This window comes from Sceloporus occidentalis, unplaced genomic scaffold (assembly GCF_023333645.1).
Source record: "Sceloporus occidentalis isolate IW3139 unplaced genomic scaffold, rSceOcc1.0.p SCAF_1, whole genome shotgun sequence".
NCBI classification, from domain to species: domain Eukaryota; kingdom Metazoa; phylum Chordata; class Lepidosauria; order Squamata; family Phrynosomatidae; genus Sceloporus; species Sceloporus occidentalis.
The window spans coordinates 206,800,994-206,820,955 of NW_028316981.1; the positions used below are offsets into that span (position 1 = coordinate 206,800,994).

Below are 19,962 nucleotides of genomic sequence, written 5' to 3' on the forward strand. Positions count from 1 at the left end.
CCAAAGCTTTTCTTTCTCAATGTGCCTCCATCAATTTTTTGACAAATCAACAACAACAAAAAAAAAGAAATCTTCTCACAAATTAAGATTGATGAGCTGGTATTCATTCCTTTTTTTAAAATATTATTATAGGTTACTTTCTTCAGAGTTTCCAGACCTTGAATTATCATTGCAATATAGATTTTCAGAAAAGCACAATTTGCGCAGGAACATATAGCTAATAAACCATAACGGAGTGGTTGATACAATCTCAAATATAGGCATATACCTAAAAGAATGTCTTACTTTTCTTCTCACAGTCTCCCAGCAAGGTGAAAACCAAAGGCGACTCTACAGAGAATTACTGAAAAACTATAATCGCCTGGAACGGCCTGTCGTGAATGACTCACAACCTCTTGTAGTGGAGCTTCAACTATCATTACTACAGATAATTGATGTGGTAAGTAGGTTATAACATGGCTTCCTTTTCCTGAGTGTTCAGTAAAGCAAGTTTTACATTGGTACTGAATAGCAAAATAATATTGGTATACAGCATTGTTCTATTGCAAGTCCATGTGAACAAATCTTCCTTCTGTCCCAATCTCTCTCTTGTCGAATTAAAAACAAATCAGTTACCCCATAATACCTTTTAACCATCTTATTGTATTATTACAAGGGTACTTAAAGAATGGCAGAATCATGGCTTTTTTCCAGTTTTCCCAGGCTTGTTTATGTCTGGAGCAGAATTTTAATAATATTAAGTTGAATTGTTGACAGGCAAAAGTCTCCATATCACAATACGGAGATATTGCACAGTTATTTCTTCTTGTAAAAGTAGTCCCGTGTAGCCAGATTTATCTATGGTGTCAGATTGTGATTTATCCCTTACTAATGGTACTGCTGACTAGGATTCATGGGATCTGTAGTCCCACCATAACAGGAGAACCACAACTTTCACTTCCATTTTAGAGGAACTCAAAATGATAATGCATCACAGTAACAAGAAATGTACAAACAGTGTTTCCCCCAATGAGTTAATAGTGCACCATAATAATGAAAATGTGTAGCACACATAGAAGAGAACATGGTGAAAAAAAAAATTCTGATGTAGCTGATTCTACATCTCATTTTGTGTGGGTGATTTCACTATAAAGCTGAACCATTAGAGAATTATGTGTGGATACTATTGACTGTCAGAAATGATCTTGTTAATTTGTCCCTAATGATGGTGAATATGGGCTCTGCTGAGAGTGGGCGGCAGTACTTCTGCTTTATTGAACCCAAAATAAAAGGGGGTGAGGCAGTGTGAATTGACTTTGGTTGGTGAGAAAATTAGTGATGAGCAGTTTCATTGAATTAGTTGAGCAGACATATACAGGACTGGATGTCTGGAAATTAATACAATTTTGTTCCTGAATTAATTAAGCCTCTAGGTTCTTCAAGCTTCTGGTTGTATAATTAGGAATGTGCCAGAATATAGAGGGACAGAGAGGCCTCTTATTTAGTTACGATATTTATACCCCACCCTTCAGCCCTAAAGTCTCTCAGAGCGGCTTACAATTATTATTATTTTTAATTAGACAGTTACCTGCCCTCAGGCTTACAATCTAAAAGGACACAACATAAAAGGAGAAGGGAATGATGGTAGGGAAGAGGATCAGGTCCAGCAGTTCTTCTCTCCCTCTGAGGCTGGACCAAGGCAGATGGACTGGAGAAAGGGCTCAGCTTCTTAATCTAGGCCAGGCTCGATGGAGCTGGGCCTGCATCTCTCCCTCCATGGTCAGATGGCACCAGATGAACTGGAGGGAGGGCTCTGCTTCTTAGATGGCACTTGGAAGGCAGAGGTCCAAGTAGCAATAGAACCAGCAGCTTCTTCTTCCCCCTGGCCCCAGATAGTCACTGTGGTCCTTTCATTCTCTCTGCTGGGGTGTTTTGCAGCAGAGCCCTGTCAGGTCCTGGTTTTTTAACCCTCGCAGGCAAAGTAGCTGCGAGTGATGGCAAACACAGTGCCTATTGAGTCAGGGCCTTAGACCTGAAGTGAGAGGAATCCATTTGGAAGGCAGTACCAGTAGAACTAGCAGCTTCTTCCTCCCCCTGGACTCTTTCAAACTATTCTCCTCCTGAAACTAAATAGGGTCCTTTTTGCTTCTCCATCTCCATTAATTTAATTAGTGTTTGTGGATTTTTGTGTGCATGTCTGGTTGGCAAAGAAACTCCTTTTCAAGCCTCAGTGGAATGGAGGCTGCAGAGAGGCACCTAGCTCCACTTTCACACCATAAATAAGGTACTCAGGAGTCAGGGGTACCTAGAAACCTAGAGACCTCTCAACAGCTTCTTTGTACCTCCATGACAAGAAGAAAGTGGTGGTATTGGTTGCAATCAGAAAAGAGAGGAACAGAGATGTGGGCCAGCTAAAGGGAACATGAGGGTGATGGTAGTCACCAGTATCTTCCTTCTCTCCACTGGTCAAGGTGGTGGCTAGCCACTGCAACAGCAGGATTTACTCCTATTGCTAACTACAGTGGTTGGAGGAAGCCCCAGCCCTGGCAAAGCCTGGCAGCAGACTCTGCCTAGGACTGAGCCAGACTGACTGCATGGCACCCAGTGCACTCTCATATGCAACCTTGCTCCACCAGTGAGGGAAAGCAGTAAATGCAGCAGGCAGGAAGGCAAGGTCCCAACTTGGAGAAGTGGGTAGGTGGGGCTCTCAATTGCTTCTTTCATTGGTCCGTTTGATCTGATCACCTGCCAACACCAAACACTGGGGAGGTGGTGCAGAGGAGGTACTAAAAGAACTAAAGGCGTTTTGGGCTTTTTCAATCACATTTTGGAGTGTTCATGAGAACTACAAAGCAGTCCCCATAAATTGGAGGCAGGAGGAGGTCCATTGCTAGTGCAGGTCTGTCCAGTCACTAGAAGCAATGGTACCAAACACATACACAGCAAATGAGCTATATGGAACTCAAAGAATGTCTAGATAGACATTGTGCTTTCCTAAATAGATATTTCAATGTTCAATTGCCAATGTCCAACCAACAGTGCAGGAATTCAACTGTCCAATGAAAAGACATGTGCTAGTTCTCACATCTATTTGGTTTTTACTATGGATCGCAGCAATTTCAATGGTAAAATTAATCCCACCTCACATATTTTGTTAAGTTTATACCCTGCCTTAAAGGGTGCATCTTCTACACTGTAGAAATGATGCAATTTGACACAACTTTAACTCTTTTGGCTACATCCTTCAAAATCCTGGGATTCAGAGTTTTATGAGGCAGCAGCACTCTGACAGAGAAGGCTTTTAGCTTGTCAAACTACAAATCCCAGGATTCCATAGGATGGAGCTACATGATTTAAACTGGTGTCCAGCTGCATTATTTCTACAGTATAGATTCACGCTCAGTCAAAAAGGTTCCTCCGGACAGGTAAGGTACTAATTTCCCATGAACTATGGTACCTTGAAAATATCATGTTCAGAAAGTACTAGCAGTCCATGGTCCAGGCAAGTATGTGCGTGTCACTCACCCTATCACTGTGGAATGAGGTCACCCACTTGCTTAGGAAGTGAACAAAAAAACCCCAAACAAACCTTGAACACACATATTCACAGTAGAAGAAGGAAAAGAGACAAATCCCATGTGCTATGTGATTGTCCAAAACCTTTTATTTCTTAAAAAGCCCAACGCATTTCAGCCTTATCACCAACCGGCCTTCCTCAGGGGCTATTATCAGAGCGTTCTGGAGTTGCAGTCTGTTCTCTCAATCACAGTGGACTTTCTGAGTTGGATATTAAGGGGTGTCTTAAGGATGCTGGGAGCTTCCGTTCTCTTTTCTGCCACCTCTATCCTGTATTAGACCTGTACAGGAGCTCATCAATAGTAGTATGCTCTTGTTGAAAGAATGTGATCTAATTACTTGATCTGAGCTGTGAGTTGTATGTGCTTGAATTCTGTCTCTTAACCAGGCTGTTGTCTAATTGTAACTGAGGACCAGGAGGCTTTGATTAGCACCAAATGATTAGGTGTTTCCCAGAATGTTAACACATGGGTTTTGTCACTTTGGAATACTAAAGGCGACCCTGAAATGCACAGATGTCCCTGATGCTTCACAAGCAATTTGTTGATTAATTATGAAGCTTTATAACAATTTTACATGGTAGCATCGTGTATATTGAAAGAAATTATGAGCCATGTGTTCCTATAAATGATTCATCAGATGCTGTTCTCAGAGTTTCCTGCAAAGCTATAATTATGACTGGTGTGCACCGCTACTTGCCTTGCAAATGCATGGGCAGTTTAGCTGGCCTGCTAGAAATCCACTGATGGTTGCATGAGGCTAATCAGTAGTGTCATAAACACGTTTGCAATGGTGCAGGGTTATGAAATGGCAGCTTTGTTTACCTCAGTCTTTCACACCACAGATACCCTGGTATTAAGGCGTTATACACTCAGGGCCTTGGCTTTTTGGACTGAGTTTATACTACTTGTGTACTGAAAAGGTATACTACATGTGCTTTGTAAATAAACTACTTGTATATTGGAGTTGTCCATCAATTTCTAGTGAGGCCAGAGCCTTCCACATACCTAGGCTGGATACTTTTGCCATGAGGTAGGCTCCATAGAGGGATGCTTCAGTCCATCTGAGGTATCTTATGGCTTCCATGTCAGTGAGACATCGAATCTGCTCTGGGCTTTAGTTGGAATTTGAAAGGAAACATCAAAGGTGCTGGATTTATCTTGGGGACAGTTCAATATCTTGAGTAGCTCATTTTTAACATTTTGAGTAAGACCCAGAGCAGATTCACCACACCACTGGCTGCCACTTAGGTCAGTGCTTAAATGTCCTGGATGCCATTGAAAAAGTTGGAGAATCACACTTCAGATACCATGCAATCTCCCTGCCCTCACAGAAAGAAGGGGAATGACGCATCACAAACATAAATCATTTTTAGTTTTTTGTGGGTTTTTCGGGCTATGTGGCCATGTTTTAGAAGAGTTTATCCCTGATGTTTTGCAACTGTGAAGATGCCAGCCACAGATGCTGGCGAAACATCAGGAATAAAGTCATCTAGAACATGGCCACATAGCATGAAAAACCCACAAAAAACTATGGATGCCAGCCATGAAAGCCTCCGACTTCACATAAATCATTTTTCTTCTTTTTGTGACAAATATTGATATATAGCTAAGATAGGATTCATTTTCTCAATACAAAAAGTAAAATTGAAACCCTGGTTTATTTGGATTAACCTGTCTAGTAACCTTGGCAAATTTGTTTCCTTGGTGTGTGAGAAATTATTGTTATTTTTGACTTGGAAGTGTCCTGAAGATAGCAAAGAAAATCCTTTGAAATGTATTTGTAAAATACATCAGACGTGGGGAACACAATGAAACTTTAGAAACACTCAATTGCTGTATTGAGTATCATGGAAAATGCTCTCAAATCTCAGCTAAAGCTCACACAGCTACAACTTTGAGAGAATCCTAAGAGAAAAGTACTTTATATACAATATTTCAGAAATCATTATCCCGTGATGACCCCAGTTAGATTTCTGATGTAATCTGAGTTGTTTCCATACTAGGGCTGTGGAGTGAGACATTTCTCTGGAAATCAGCCAGCATTGGGATTCAAATGTTGGTTCAACACTATGAAACAAAGGTTTAATACAATGATACATTACTTGCCAGTTGCAAAAATCCAGCTATAATGCTTACTCTGGTGACGTAAATCTTCTCTTATGCCCTTTTTGGATACAAGCAGTACACACACAGAGACACACAAAAGGAAAGGAAATGAAACATAATGAAGTGAAACAAAAATATGCTGGTCTTTTTTAATGGAGTGTCTAGACATTATGAAACACCCATTCTTGTCACACAAGAGGGGGAAAATGTGAATATTATTTACATCCCTAGAACGTAAATGGAAAGCAAACCTTATAAAACAATTGATTAATTCATTAATTGCTAAATTGTTAAGTTTTAAATGCTCATTTCAAATTGGTAAAAATGTTCAATCTTCTCTCAAATTAATATAATGAAGTAAAGTAACATGGAAACCAAGAATGTACCGTACATGAAGAAGATGGAGTGTAATTTAACACTGATGGAATTACACAGAGATTGTACAACTCTCCACCTCATTAGTGAATTGCTAAATGTATATGCACATCTGGATGCACAATGTGCAGTTCACATCAGTGTGCACACATATGTGCATCAATGTGCAGTGTGCCATTCTTTACAGTGGTGCCATATGTGTAATTCCACTTGTGCAGCCGTCAGCTACATAAATATGGCTATTCTGCATCAAGCAAAAATGTCTATTTTTTTCTATAGAGGAATTTATGTATTTATAAGACAGCAACAGCATACCAGCTCAGATATTAACCATTACTCCAAAACCATTCATGTCATTTTTTTAGTTTGGGATGGTTCTGCGCACGCGCGTGCACACACACACAATAAAATAATGATTGCACCCACACTGCAAAAGTAATCCAGTTTCACACCACTTTAACTCCCATGGAATTCTGGGATTTGCAGTATATTGTGGCATCAGTGCTCTCTGACAGAGAAAGCCGAATGTTTCACAAAACTACAGTTCCCCAAATTTTATCATACTGAGCCATGGCAGTTAAAGTGGTGTGAAACTGGATTATTTCTGCAGTGCAGATGCAGCCAATGTCTTCTGCATAAAAAGAGTATTTTGCACATATGGAATTTTTGCAAAAGATGATAATCCCGAACTGTGAAAAATATTAAGAAATGCAAGAGAGAGATAGAGAGATGTAACCTTGTCCACCAAGGAGACAATTTTTGAAAAGTTTCATTCTTGCATAAGCAAAGGCCTATATCCCTAGCTTCACCTAATATTTTAACATCAATGTTAAGTAAAAGGCTGATTAAGTAAAAGCAAATATTCCACGTGGATCTGCACTAGCGACAGGTTTTCAAGGTGCTGATTCCCACCCTGTGTGCTATTCTTCTGACGGTTAGACATGCACCTCTTAACACTTCTCTGTTTTTTCATGTCCACTGAAGACATTCTTTCAAACAAGCATTTCCTGACTAACAAATACCATTCACTTTTAAAAATTAACTTATTTTATTTTATTTTACTGTAACTCTTTTTTTTTTACTGTTTATTTATAGCCCACTTTTCCAAAAAGAGATCAAAGCGGGTTACAACAAGGGTACAAAACATTGTACAATTTACAACAGATAAAATATCATAAAAAATACACTATGTTAAAAACAGAATAAAATTAGAGACATTAAAACCAACAACAAACTAGCTTGAAAGTGCAATGTGATGGGAAGAGAACAGATGTCACAACGCATGGGGGAAAGCCTGTTGGAAGATGTAGGTCTTCAGCTTCTTCCTTCCTGATATGCTCTGGAGGCTTCTCTGATTTGTTTGTTGTTTCTTGAGGCCAAAAGCTCAATTAAGGTATCTTTATCAGTCCCAAGCCCCTTCATGGAATACCTGAGTTCCTCAGCATCAAACTGGGCTGGAGTCTTCAAAAGAGCCAAGATAACATTCTCCAAGTGGCTTTTGAGTGCTTTTTTCAAAACATATTCCAAAGGCTTTCCCTTTAACTGCTGGTAGGCAGCTTTGATCTGCTGCCGCTGAGCATTGTTTCTTTTGGTACAAATATCAATAATGGTTGCTTCATCAACTCCTTTGGCATTTATGGCTTGATTTAGTGCAGCAGCATCAGCTGAAGGATTGAAACTGGGATAAGCATGGACAGCTGACTCAGTTTTCGAATTTTTCACATATTTTCATTTGTTTTGACTTAAATATTCAAAATTTCAAATAGAGCCCAGAGCACCTGGTATTCGTTGGCAGCTTATAAATGAAATAAATAAATAAATTGGAAGAGCAAACAGGTTATCCCCTCCTCCCTGAAAATAAAATGGATGGTCTGATATGCTACTTTGTGCTGAGGGTTGTGTAGCAATAGTGGATTGTTCTTTGTCAACTTCTTTTAGCATTTTCAGATCTTTTTTCCAGACTCCTGTCACTAAGATGAAATTCCTTTCTGGGGATAGCCCTACCATTAAGCAGAGGAAGCACCACTTTCAGGCTGTAGGTTTGGATTGTCATGAAAGGTCCACATAGATGTTAATTACTCATTTGTTGTTGTTGTTGAATTATTACTGCCAGAGACAGAAAAAAGGTATTTGCGGGATTTTTTGTCTTATGCACTAAAAGAACATGCTTATGTTAGGATACTGTGAACATTGTTGTGAGCAAATGGGGGCTCCATTGGCTGTCGTGTCTCAGGCAGCAAAATGTTTTGGGCTGTACTTGTTCTTTTCTTCATGAGGTTGGAGAAGGTTCTGCAGATACACAAATGTTCACGAAGAAGGCAACTTAGGGAATTACCCTTAGTCTTACTACTTCATGATTGCATCATAAATTAGTTATGGATGGGTTCTAGCTTGCTCAGATCCTTTAGGCTTTGCTTGAGAAACAGATTCTCAGCTTGGTCAAAAATCGTTCCCAGTGGGAGAGGAGAGGATTTAGAATAACACAGTCAGTCAGCCTGCCACAATTTAGAGTCATCATTAATTCAAAAAGAGAATTCATCCCATTTTGCTCAGCTCAACATTTTAAAAGGTCAGAACATTTGAATCCACTTTCTAGCACAAAGAACAGTGTGTGAATGCCTTGTAGAGTTTTTCTTACTTTACTTTTATAGTTCTTCTGGAATCCAAGTCAGCTATTATTTTCAAATTGATCATAAACTTTGGTTTCTAGTTGACTACAGGCCATCAAACCTGACTAGGTGATGGCTTTGGGCAAGTCACACTCTCTCAGCCTCAGGGGAAGGCAATGGCAAACCCCTTCTGAAGAAACATGCCAAGAAAACCCTGTGATAGGTTCGCCTTAGGGTCGCCATTGGTCAGAAACGACTTAAAGGCACAACAACAACAACAGTAGTGGAAAGATTACAGCTTTAATTTTAGATTCTTTTAAAGGAAGTTAAAAGGGGCAATTACCCCAGGTATAATATATGGGGAGGGCAACAACACTGACAAAGGCTGCTGCCACATTGCAGAATTAATGCCGTTTGACACTACTTTATTCTGGCTCCATCCTATGGAATCATGAATTTTGTAGTTTGTTCTGGCACCAGACGTCTCTGATAGAGAATGCTAAATATATAATAAAACTACAAATCCCAGAATTCCATAGCATTGAGCCAGTACAGTTAAAGTGCCATCAAACTTCGTTAATTCTGCAGTGCAGATTCAGCCAAAGAGTCAAACTTATCAGTAAACATGTAACCTCCAGACCAGGATTAATTTTAGTACTTACGTTTCCTCCCTGTTCCATAATAGGGACCATTGACATTAGGCAAATTTAATTAACCTAATTTAGATAATTAACTCCTTTTCTTGTCTCTCTCCCAAACTCCCAAGTAGAAAAATAATTTGATGATTGCCTCAATTCTAGAGCAGCAAATACTTAATTGGTTCAGCTACAAATTGTGGCCAAGATCCTATTTAACTGTGGTAGAGTTGAAACTCTTGTGTTTATGTAGAATTCTGAAAATGGAAATTGTTGATGAGGGAGGACAGGGATGGTCAGCCTGACAGTGGCATGGCTTGCATTTCCCATATCTGGATGGGAACAATATTGGCTTGGTTTGGCATGGCGTGGTTTGGCTTGAGTGTGTGAAAGGAGTTGTCTCTGCACAGTGGAGCAGCAGTGAATAGAGAAAACTACTGGCCAGTGATTGGAGGAAACCCCTGGAATAAAGAGGTGTTGCATGCCTCTTTACATGTGTGTGCATGTACCTTCAAGTTACTTGTTGACATATAGAACCCTATAAATTTTAAAGGGTTTTCTTAGGCAAGAAATACTCAGCTATTGTCTTGCTAGTTCCTTCCTGTGAAAGAGAACCCGCAGCACTTGACATTCTTGGGAACCTCCATCCAATTACTTGTTAAGGAAAATGCAACATGGGACATACAGTAGAAGAAATAAAACATGCATTTGAAAGTCACAGTGACTAAGCAAAAGCAATTAAGAAGCCACACAGGTGAAAAAGCTAATGTAATTTAGAAGTCCTGAATGTCAAGGACAGAATTATAGAATGTACAATTGGAAGCACCTGAGATTCATTAAGTGTACAAGGTGAAATGATGAAATTCTTAAGTATGGGTTGAACTATGAGAACCAATCAAAATGACTGTACACGCCCACTGGGTGGAAACTGACCAAGTGGGTGGTGTTTGACAATGGCTATAATAATTGCTATGTTTGCCAATGTATTTTGTGGGTAGTTGGAGTATTTTTGGAGATTGTGATTTGTAGGACATACAGTATTTTGTATATAGTAGAATAAAATAGATCTTTTGTATAAGACTACTGAGTTGTCTGGTGTCTTGAGTGAAGATACAAGGGCCAGCAGAATCCTGGAGAAGTTTGGAGACTTCTCAGGAAGAAGAGTGAGAAGGCTTGGAGAGTTTGTCAGGGTCTTCAGCCTATTCTCTGAAACTCTGCTGCTTTGGAGGAAAAGCACTAATCACTGATCAAAGCTGGTCAGCTCTGCTGCATAACAAGGTGGTGAGTTAGAGCCAGAGGTGAAGAGCTACAACTCCCATCATCCCTGACATTACTAACCAGAACTGACCCTTTCTTAGCTTCCAAGATCAGACAGGATCTGGTGCCTTGAGGGTATTTATGTTGCACTTGCATTGTACAAGTGCTGTACCTATTGTATCCTTACCTTTGACTTTATGTTTGAAATTTATAAAAATGAAAATAGAATCCCACATGAAAGGAGTGTTATATGTTGCATTTGAATGTAGTTGTATTTTATTTCCTTTCCCCATGTTTTAAAAAATTATATTGCTTTATTCAAATTTAATGTCAGCTATTGATTATTTTTTTAATTAAAAAGTAATAGGCCAAAGCTTACAAAATGAATTTCAACATGGAGAAATGTAAGGGTGGAAAAATGAAATGCATAGATATAGGATGGGTGACACCTGGCTTAAGGAGACTACATGTGAAAGGGATCTGGGAGTCCAAGTAGACCACAAGTTGAATATGAGGCAACAGTGTGATGTGGCAGCTAAAAAAGCCAATATGATTCTAGGCTGCATCAACAGAAATACAGTGTCTAGACTGAGGGAAGTAATAGTGCCACTCTTCTGATTTAGTCAGGCCTCACCTGGAATATTGTGTCCAGTTCTGATCACCACAATTCAAAAAGGGTGTTGAGAAGCAGGAGTATGTCCAAAGGAGGGCAACAAAAATGGTGAAGGATCTGGAAACCATGCCCTATGAGGAGAGACTTAGGGAGCTGGGTATGTTTAGCCTGGGGAAGAGACAGTTAAGAAGTGATATGATAGCCCTGCTTAAATATTTGAAGGGGTGTCACATTGAGGGTGGAAAAAGCTTGTTTTCTGATGCTCTAGGGACTAGGACTCAGAACAATGGATGCAAGATTTTTTATGTTTTATGTTTAGTTATCAGTCTAGTTCTTGAAAACTATTCCCACATAAATATTTTTATCAGCTATGGTAATAACTCTCCCTCTTCATTTGTAGAATGTAACAGAAGAAGTAATAACATAATAATAATAATAATAATAATAATAATAATAATAATAGCAGCTTTATTTTTAACCCACCTCTGTGTCAGAAGACAATCAATGTGGCTTACAATTAAAAAAAGTATACAATACCCAGTATCCCAATTTTTCCCTTCCTCCCTCCCCTAAAATATCAATTAAACCCATTAACCATTAAAACAGTACATTAAAATAATCAGAGATGGGCGAATGGGGCTACAGATTACACAGTGAGATGGTGGATTGAATTGGTGGCCGGATTTGCTATTCAGGAAAGGCCTGCTGGAAGCGATCGATTTTGACAGCCTTTTTAAAGCTGTCCAAGCTGGTAATATGATGGATCTCCTCTGGCAGGCCATTCCATAATCTGGGAGCAGTTGAAGAAAAGGTCCTCTGGGTAGTTGCAGTTAACCTGGTCCTTATAGGTTGCAGTAGGTTCTTCTCAGAGGACCTGAGTGTGCAGGTGGATTATATGGAAGAAGACAATCTCTTAGATAGGTTGGACCCAAACCATGTAGGGCTTTAAAGATCAGTACCAACACCTTGTACTGCACCTGGAAACTAATAGTGGAGCGATTTTAAGATAGGTGTTATGTGGTCACATCTGTTTTTTCCAGTGACCAACCTGGCTGCCATATTTTGAACTAACAAGTTTCTGGACTAGGCACAAGGGTAGCCCCATGTAGAGTGCATTACAGAGGTCGAGTCGTGAGGTTACTAGCGCTTGTACCACAGTTTCCAGGTTCCTAGATTCCAGGAAAGGATGCAGCTGGCATATCAGCTGAAGGTGATTACATGCACTCCTGGCCATTGCATTTACCTCATTTGACATTTGGAACAACTAGTCAAGGAGCATTCCTACACTCCAGACACAGTCCTTTAAGGGGAGTGTGACCCCGTTGACCCTGTCTAGGACCAGTTGATGTATCTCAATACCTAGATTAGGACCCTCTACTGTGAGTGTCTGGATTCAGTTTTAGTCTGTTTTTCCTCATCCAGTCCATTACCGCCTTAAGACATTCATTGAGAAGAGAGATGCCATCTTTTGTCAAAGATGTAGACCGAGACATGGAGAAATATATCTGGGTGTCATCAGCATAATGGTAACACCCCACCCCATGTTTCCGAATGATCTCTCCCGGCACACACACATATATATTAAATAGCATCGGTGACAGGATGTGCCTTGAGGGACATCAAATTTTAGCTCCCTTTTTGAAGAGCAACTGTCCCCAAGCACCACCCTTTGGAATCTGCCTGAGAGGAAGGAACGGAGCCATTGCAATGCCATGTCTCTGATTCCTAACTCTCTCAGGTGTTCCAAAAGGATGTTATGATCAATCACATGAAAGGCAGCTGACAGGTCTAAAAGCACCAACAGGGTCACACTACTCCTGTTGATGCCAAGACAAAGGTCATCAGCTAAGGCAACTAAGGCAACCTATTGTTGTTGTGTGCCTTCACACTGTGCCGACTTACAGCAACCGTAAGGTGAACCTATCATGGGGTTTTCTGGATATCATCTGGATATCATCCGATATCACCCAGTGGGTTTTTATGGCTGAGCGGGGAATTGAAATCTGATCTCAAGTCACAGTACAATTCTCAAACCATTACACCATGCTGGTTCTCAGTGGTTAGCTTGACATGACAATAAAAGATGTACAAGATTGCATTCCAGTTGCAGGTATCTCCAGCACCAATCTTCTAGAACTGAAAACAATCATTGAAAGGAAACTGATGCCCAATATACTTTAAGCATAATTTTTTGTTGTATAAGCCTCAGCTGAATATGTAATGTAGATCATCTGACTGATTGTAAAAGAAGTGTCCATTGTAGAGGTTTTAGCTGCTATTCAGTTCAGTTTTCCATCTGCCCCTAACAGTATTTAAATTAGGAGTTGAGGATTTTTGAATAAGCTCATATGTAAATGTATTTGTTATATGTGTAAATGGATCTAAACCGAGTTGATATAAAAATGATTTCTATGCCTGTCTAGTGGGAATCGCTGTAGCATTATAATGTGAGGGGCAAGAAAGATCCATTGCACCCAGTGCTACCAAATTTTCTGCAGTAAAGCTTCTGTAATTGCTTCTGTTTTAGATCATGCAGGGATTTTCTTTCCTGCTTTAGCATGCCACTACTTAGCCTGCAATACTATATATGGATTATAGTAGGCTCGAAGATTAGGAAGAATAAAACCACTTTGCGATATGAATAATTGCAATTTAGTCTGTGTGATATGCGGGTTTAATTTTTCCTGGAAATCTGATCAACTTGTCTGAAGCATTTTTTGAGGAATTATTGGAGGAAGGCCTCTAAGACTATGAAACAATAAAAACAGAATGCTTTCCAGTTTAGAAAATATTTTCATTTTATCAATGACGTAAAAATGAAAATCCTTTTCATTTCAAAAGTATTTATTTTACTGCATATGTTCATTGATACACATGACCAACTGGTGAGGCTTAGCCTTATTTTAGACCCTAAATAATTAAGGGGCTGTTTTTTTTCCCAAGTGAAAATGTGTCTGTGCCTGTGCCTATTGACTTTTGGTGACTCCATGAATTTCATAGGATTTTTTTTTAAGGCAAGGAATACTCAGATGTGGTTTTGCCCATTCCTTTCTCTGAAAGATATCTGGTATATACAGGTATTCACTGGTGGTCTCCTATCCAAGTACTATGGCTGCCCCTGCTTAGCTTTCATGTTCATATGAGACCTGGTATCTTTGGGGTATTGAGTGTTGGAAATGCAACAATGCTCTGCAATGAAAGAATTAATTCAAAGTGGGCAGTAGCAATAGGTTTAGATAGTCTGAGTGACCTGCAATGAGCTCCCTCTCTGTCTACCTATCTCGACTCCATCTGTGATGTAAACTGATACTCTTATGGATGTTTCCACCTCTTTTCCTCGCACAGCTCTCAGAGCTCTTCCCTAGAGATGTAGCCAGATCAGAATAGCTCCCTGAGTAACTTCCCATTTTAGCATAATAAAGATTTTACTTTGTCCTCTAAGCTATTGGTGTCTTTCCACCTTAGTCAGGATCTGTAACCACTGCATGCACTCTGCTAATATTTAGGTCTCCAAGTGAAGGGCGAATCTGCAAAAGACAAAGATTAGCTGGCGACTCTACAAATGATGAGATAATGTTGGATTTTTGCCAGTTGATATTATAACATGAATGTTGGCCAACACTGACATCACATTTGGTGTAGAGTTCTGCAGATTTGAAATAAATAGTAATCCATTGTCTGCAAATAAAGCTATTTTGTATTTCATTTCAGTCTCTGACATATTTAGAGGAAGGGGGAGAACTGCTGGTCTGCTCCATCTAATAATGTGAGAAATGCAGGCACAGCAAAATCTGTTTTGTTGACATGCATTATGCTCACCTCATATTTTGAATATTTGTTTATTGAATTTATATCATGACTTTCTCCTTGTACAGTGGTCAATAATTAAAAGGCATAGGACTTAGTATTATATTTTAACAAAGGTTTGTGAATTCTTTTTGCAACAACTGTTTGGCACTTTCTTTTCTATTTCATTAGCAGCATGGGAAATAAACCATCCTCTCATACACACTTTAAATGTATCACAAAGTTACTAACTTCAGACAGATGAATAGTTCATCTGGAGTTCAGTTCTTGAAGCTAGTCTACACATAAGTCTATTATGTGAACTGCTGTGGATTTTCACACATTCACAACAATGCTTAATTGTCTTCACTTCTCCTGTGCCAATTTGCATCTATTCAATTTCAGTGGACACATGCAACACCATTGTGGTGTTGTTGCTAATTAAAATGGAGCCCAGGAAGAAAGTTTCTCCAAATGATTCGTGGTCATATGTGAATGGCTGCTGTGCATTGTTTTAGCTGTCCATCAAGCATGTGGACATACATACTTCTGCTTTCTTTGTCACCTACCACTTAGATAGTTGTGTTTCCTTGTGGGAAGCAATCATGTAATGTTTTAATTCCTCCAAATCATGTGTGGTCAAATTGCACTCTATTCAAATAGAATGAGAAATATTTTAATCATGTACAGAAGCACTTTGCCCACTGTAGTAAAAAAAAGGGAATCATAAAGTAATGAATTACCAAGTCACTGTTTCATAGTATAACTGACCTGGGAGCAGAACTTGGCTGAAGAGTTCAGCACACAGTGCATGAGCTGAAATAATCAAAGGGACTATGGTGTAAGTTGCCAGTTTGAACAATTTGAGGACCAAAAATGAGGAGATATAGGAAAGTTAGCAAAAACAAAAAACAACCACCCCCCCACTATTTTTGGTAGAGGCAGTGTGGCATAATGGTTTGAGCTGTGGACTATGACTCTGGAGACCAGGGTTTGAATCACTGCTTGGATACAGAAACTCACTGGGTGACCTTGGGCAAGTCACACACTCTCAGTCTCTGAAAACCCCATGATAGGTTCACCTAAGGGCTCTGATGGCGAACCTATGGTGCCACAGATAGCATGCAACACCCTTTGGCCTGGGACCCAGCAGAGAGACCGTGGCAAACAAATAGACAATGGAGCTTATCGCTTGGCTGTTAAAACCGGATTACCTCTATCCAGTATAAAGCTTAATTCAGACAGCATCCTGATCTTATCAGAAGGTTTTTGCCACTGAATTTGCTGTCTGAATATATCCCAGGTCCATCCCCGCTTCCAGGAGCACTCTACCAGCCATTTTCTTAAGCCAGAAAACTCCTGGATCTGAAAAGAGCTGTGCAGAGCGCTCCTGGATGCGAGGATGGATCCAAGATGTATTCGGGTAGTAAATTCAGCTGCAAAAACTTTCTGAGAAGATCAGGATGACACCCAAATTAAGCTTTAAACCGGATAGAGGTAAGCTGGTTTTAATAGCCAAGTGATAAACCCCAACTGTATGTGGAGATATCACAGATGGCCAGTATAGAAATCAAGTATACTCTATAACTGGAAGCAGAAGAAGAAATTCAATTTTCTCTAATGAAAATATTTAAATTTCTGTTACATTACTGCAATAAGAATTTTGCCTGAATGCAGGTGAAAAATCCCTTTCCTGATTTTATACCTCGCTCCTTGTTTCAGGCCAGACAGAGAAGGAAATAACTGCATGTATCTTGAAAAACTCATTTTTTCACTATCACACTCAACTATTTCTTCCAAAAGGCCTATTGTGTAACATAGTATTGGTATTATTATCATTTTATATCTTGCCTCTAAGCAGCTTACAACAATTTAAAAAACACATTGTTAAAAATTCACACAAGATACAAAAGTTAAAACAAGACATGTTACATAAGCACTACACCAGAGCCATAAATTTGGCGCATATGAGGGCTTGTTACAGGCTGGAGACTATATTTGGTGTATATTTTGCAAAATGTGAGGTCCTTAAGCCTGTATATTGAAAGAGAAGAAATTAGTCACCAGTCGCAGGACTTAAAATGAGGCCAGATCCTGCAGGGCTGTCCCAAAGGTAGTCTCCTTCCCTATTCCTTATGTTTCAGGACCTAAAAAGCAGGTCCAGCGGCCCTTCCTTCACCAATAAGTGGCCAAAGTGTTCACTGTACTCTTGTTTTCTGCTCCTATTACATGCCACAGGCAAGGGCAAAGCATTTACTTAGTCCCTTTCCCCCATTAGGCTGGCCAATGGGGCCATTACGTTCTGTTGCAAATCCCCCAAGAACAACATGTTATCTTCCTCTGATAAATGGATGCAGTCAGTTTTGCAGAGGTTGGGCAGTTGAAAATCTATAGCTGGATGAGGAAGAAAGTGACCCAATTCTCTTTTCAAGGCATTTCAGATTTCCCTATTTACTCTTCTATGGGCTGTACCAACACACCAGGGATCACCCTCACTGCCAAACCTAGTGAGGCAAAATGATCAACCACATCATATGATTCCCATCCATCTCCAATGCTTAAGATTACTTAACAGGAGTATTGGTGCTAATCTGGATATCTGGATAATACTAATTCATAATTCTAATTCATAAATTAGAAGTCCAACTAACTGGAAGGTGAGTAGGAGCAACTCCAGATAGATACAGGTTAGTTGCCAAAGCCTACTCCTTCAGATAAAAGAGATGAAGTGCAGAACTATGCCTGTTTCAAAAAGGAATAAGTGATGTTAAGAGGGAAGACAGACAGATAGGCAGGCAGACAGACATTCACACACACAGAATACATAAAAGAAAAACCTTTCTCTAAATATCAACTAAAGCTCATCAAGAATACCTCACAACAGAAAATCAAATCTTACATGAGATATAAATATTACCTCAAACTAGATTAAAGTTTCATCTAAAGAAAAGATCCTTTATGTACAGACTTAAATTATTATCCCACATAACTGAACATAGTTTAACATAACACATCATGTCAAATCTCTCAATATGATATATCTGAGGGACAAAAGTTTACTCTCTTGTTATAGGATGTGTCAGCCCCTATATATCTAGTAGACTGAAGTCAGTGATGAATGACTGCATTAAACCTTTAGATCTGGCCTGGTGCCTGACCTGACCAGTTCTATTAAAGGATTTAATGTTTCATTTAAACTGATATCATAAATCAAATTAGACTGTACCTTTTGTATTTGTGTGCTAATGTAGCTGCTGAAAGACTGTCAGTTCTGGAGGCATATACAATAACCAGCTAGACATGTACAAAAAATATCAGAGTTGGAAGTTCCAACTTACCTGAAAAGAAACAAATCCAGCTTCTACTCCCATTGTACCTACCTTCCTTCTCTTTGACTATACCCATGGGAGTACAGTCGGCCCTTCTTATACATGGATTTTTTTATACACGGATTCAAGCATCCATGGTTTGAAAATGTTCAAAAAAAGTATAAATTTCAAATATCAAACCTTGGTTTTCCATTTTTTATAAGGGGCACCATTTTGCTATGTCGTTATATTTAATGGGATTTGAGCATACATGGATTTTGTTATACACGAGGGATCTTGGAACCAAACCCCAGCGTATAACAAGGGTCCACTGTAGTCTATTTCTGGCCTGGGTTCATTCCTAAATCTGTTGCATTCCATGTTTGAATTAATCTGTTTCTTTTTAAATGTGCATTTAAATGCACATCTATCTATTATTGAAGGTATTTTCACATACAATGCCAATTTCTAAATGGACATTTATAAACAGAGGGTGTCTGTATGTGCCTTCAAGCTACCTGTTGACATATGGTGACCACATGAATTTCATAGGTTTTTCATAGACAAGGAATACTCAGAGATGGTTTTGCCAGTTCCTCTGAAATATAGGCTACAGCATCTGCTATCCCTTGCCAGTCGACCATCCAATAGCTAGAGCTGACCCTGCTTAGCTTCCAAGCTCAGATAGTATCTGGTGCCTTTGGGGGAATTAGGCACAGTACACATTTCTTAATACATTTTATCCTAAAATACAAGTGTTCATTTTTTTTAAAAAAAATTAAGAAGTGCACCACAAAATTCAAGGAAATGCAAAATCCCCTGGTTAAATACATTACAATCTTTACACTAATCCAGAAGATTTGGTTCAGGTGAGCTGAATTGGAATTGTAAAATTTCTTAATGCTTAGGTTATTTACATACAAAATGAATAAACACAAGATAAAAGCACAAGGATATAAAAGTACTACATAAAATAAATAGCATATAAATCTTGGACACAAAAATATTACAATCCAATACAGTTAAAACACAGAGTATAAACAACAGTACTAAGAGAAGAGCCCTCCCTTCATCCACCATCTGCCTTGGTCCAGGCCTTGGAGGTAGAGAAGATTGCTGGACCTGATCCCCTTCCCCACCACCACTCCCTTCTCCTTTTGTGTCGTGTCTCTTTAGATTGTAAGCCTGAGGGCAGGGAACCGTCTAATTAAAAAGATTGTATGTACAGCGCTGTGTAAATTTACAGCGCTTTATAAATAAAGGTTAATAATAATAATAATAATAATAATAATAATAATAAAACTATAATTAGATAAGACCGTTCCCAGAGCAATCAACTGCAATTTGCAACTTGCCTGAAATTTCATTTTGCTGCCAGAGCAAAAAGAGAAAACTTGTGAGTTACCATAGGCTGGAGATAAAGAATCTTTTCTGAAACAGTATCAGAATACAGATAAGGGCAGAATAGATCCCAGAAATTTGGTTCTAGGTTCTAGGTTCGGAATATAATAAACAAGAGGGGAAAAAAATATAAGATAAATCCCCAATTTCTGGGGCCCCACAAATACACAGATGTAGGGCCAAAGGAGTGTGAGAATATCTACCATCAATCAAAGCTCTAGGCATGACTTGAAAACAAAGGGCTTGCCTAAATTTCAGGAATTTGATGGTCAAATTTATTGAGTCCATTCCATTTTGGAAATTTAGAATTGTTTA

At 39.2% G+C, this 19,962-nt stretch overlaps 1 protein-coding gene across 1 annotated transcript in view; it reads left to right on the top strand.

The window, feature by feature from the left end:
* Positions 1-19,962, top strand: part of LOC149323270 (neuronal acetylcholine receptor subunit alpha-7-like) — a 159,087-nt gene that overhangs the window by 53,220 nt on the left and 85,905 nt on the right. The window contains exon 2 of the mRNA XM_089488673.1: positions 300-439. Within this exon, the coding sequence (XP_089344799.1) occupies positions 300-439 (140 nt within the window). The remainder of the gene's footprint in view (positions 1-299; positions 440-19,962) is intronic.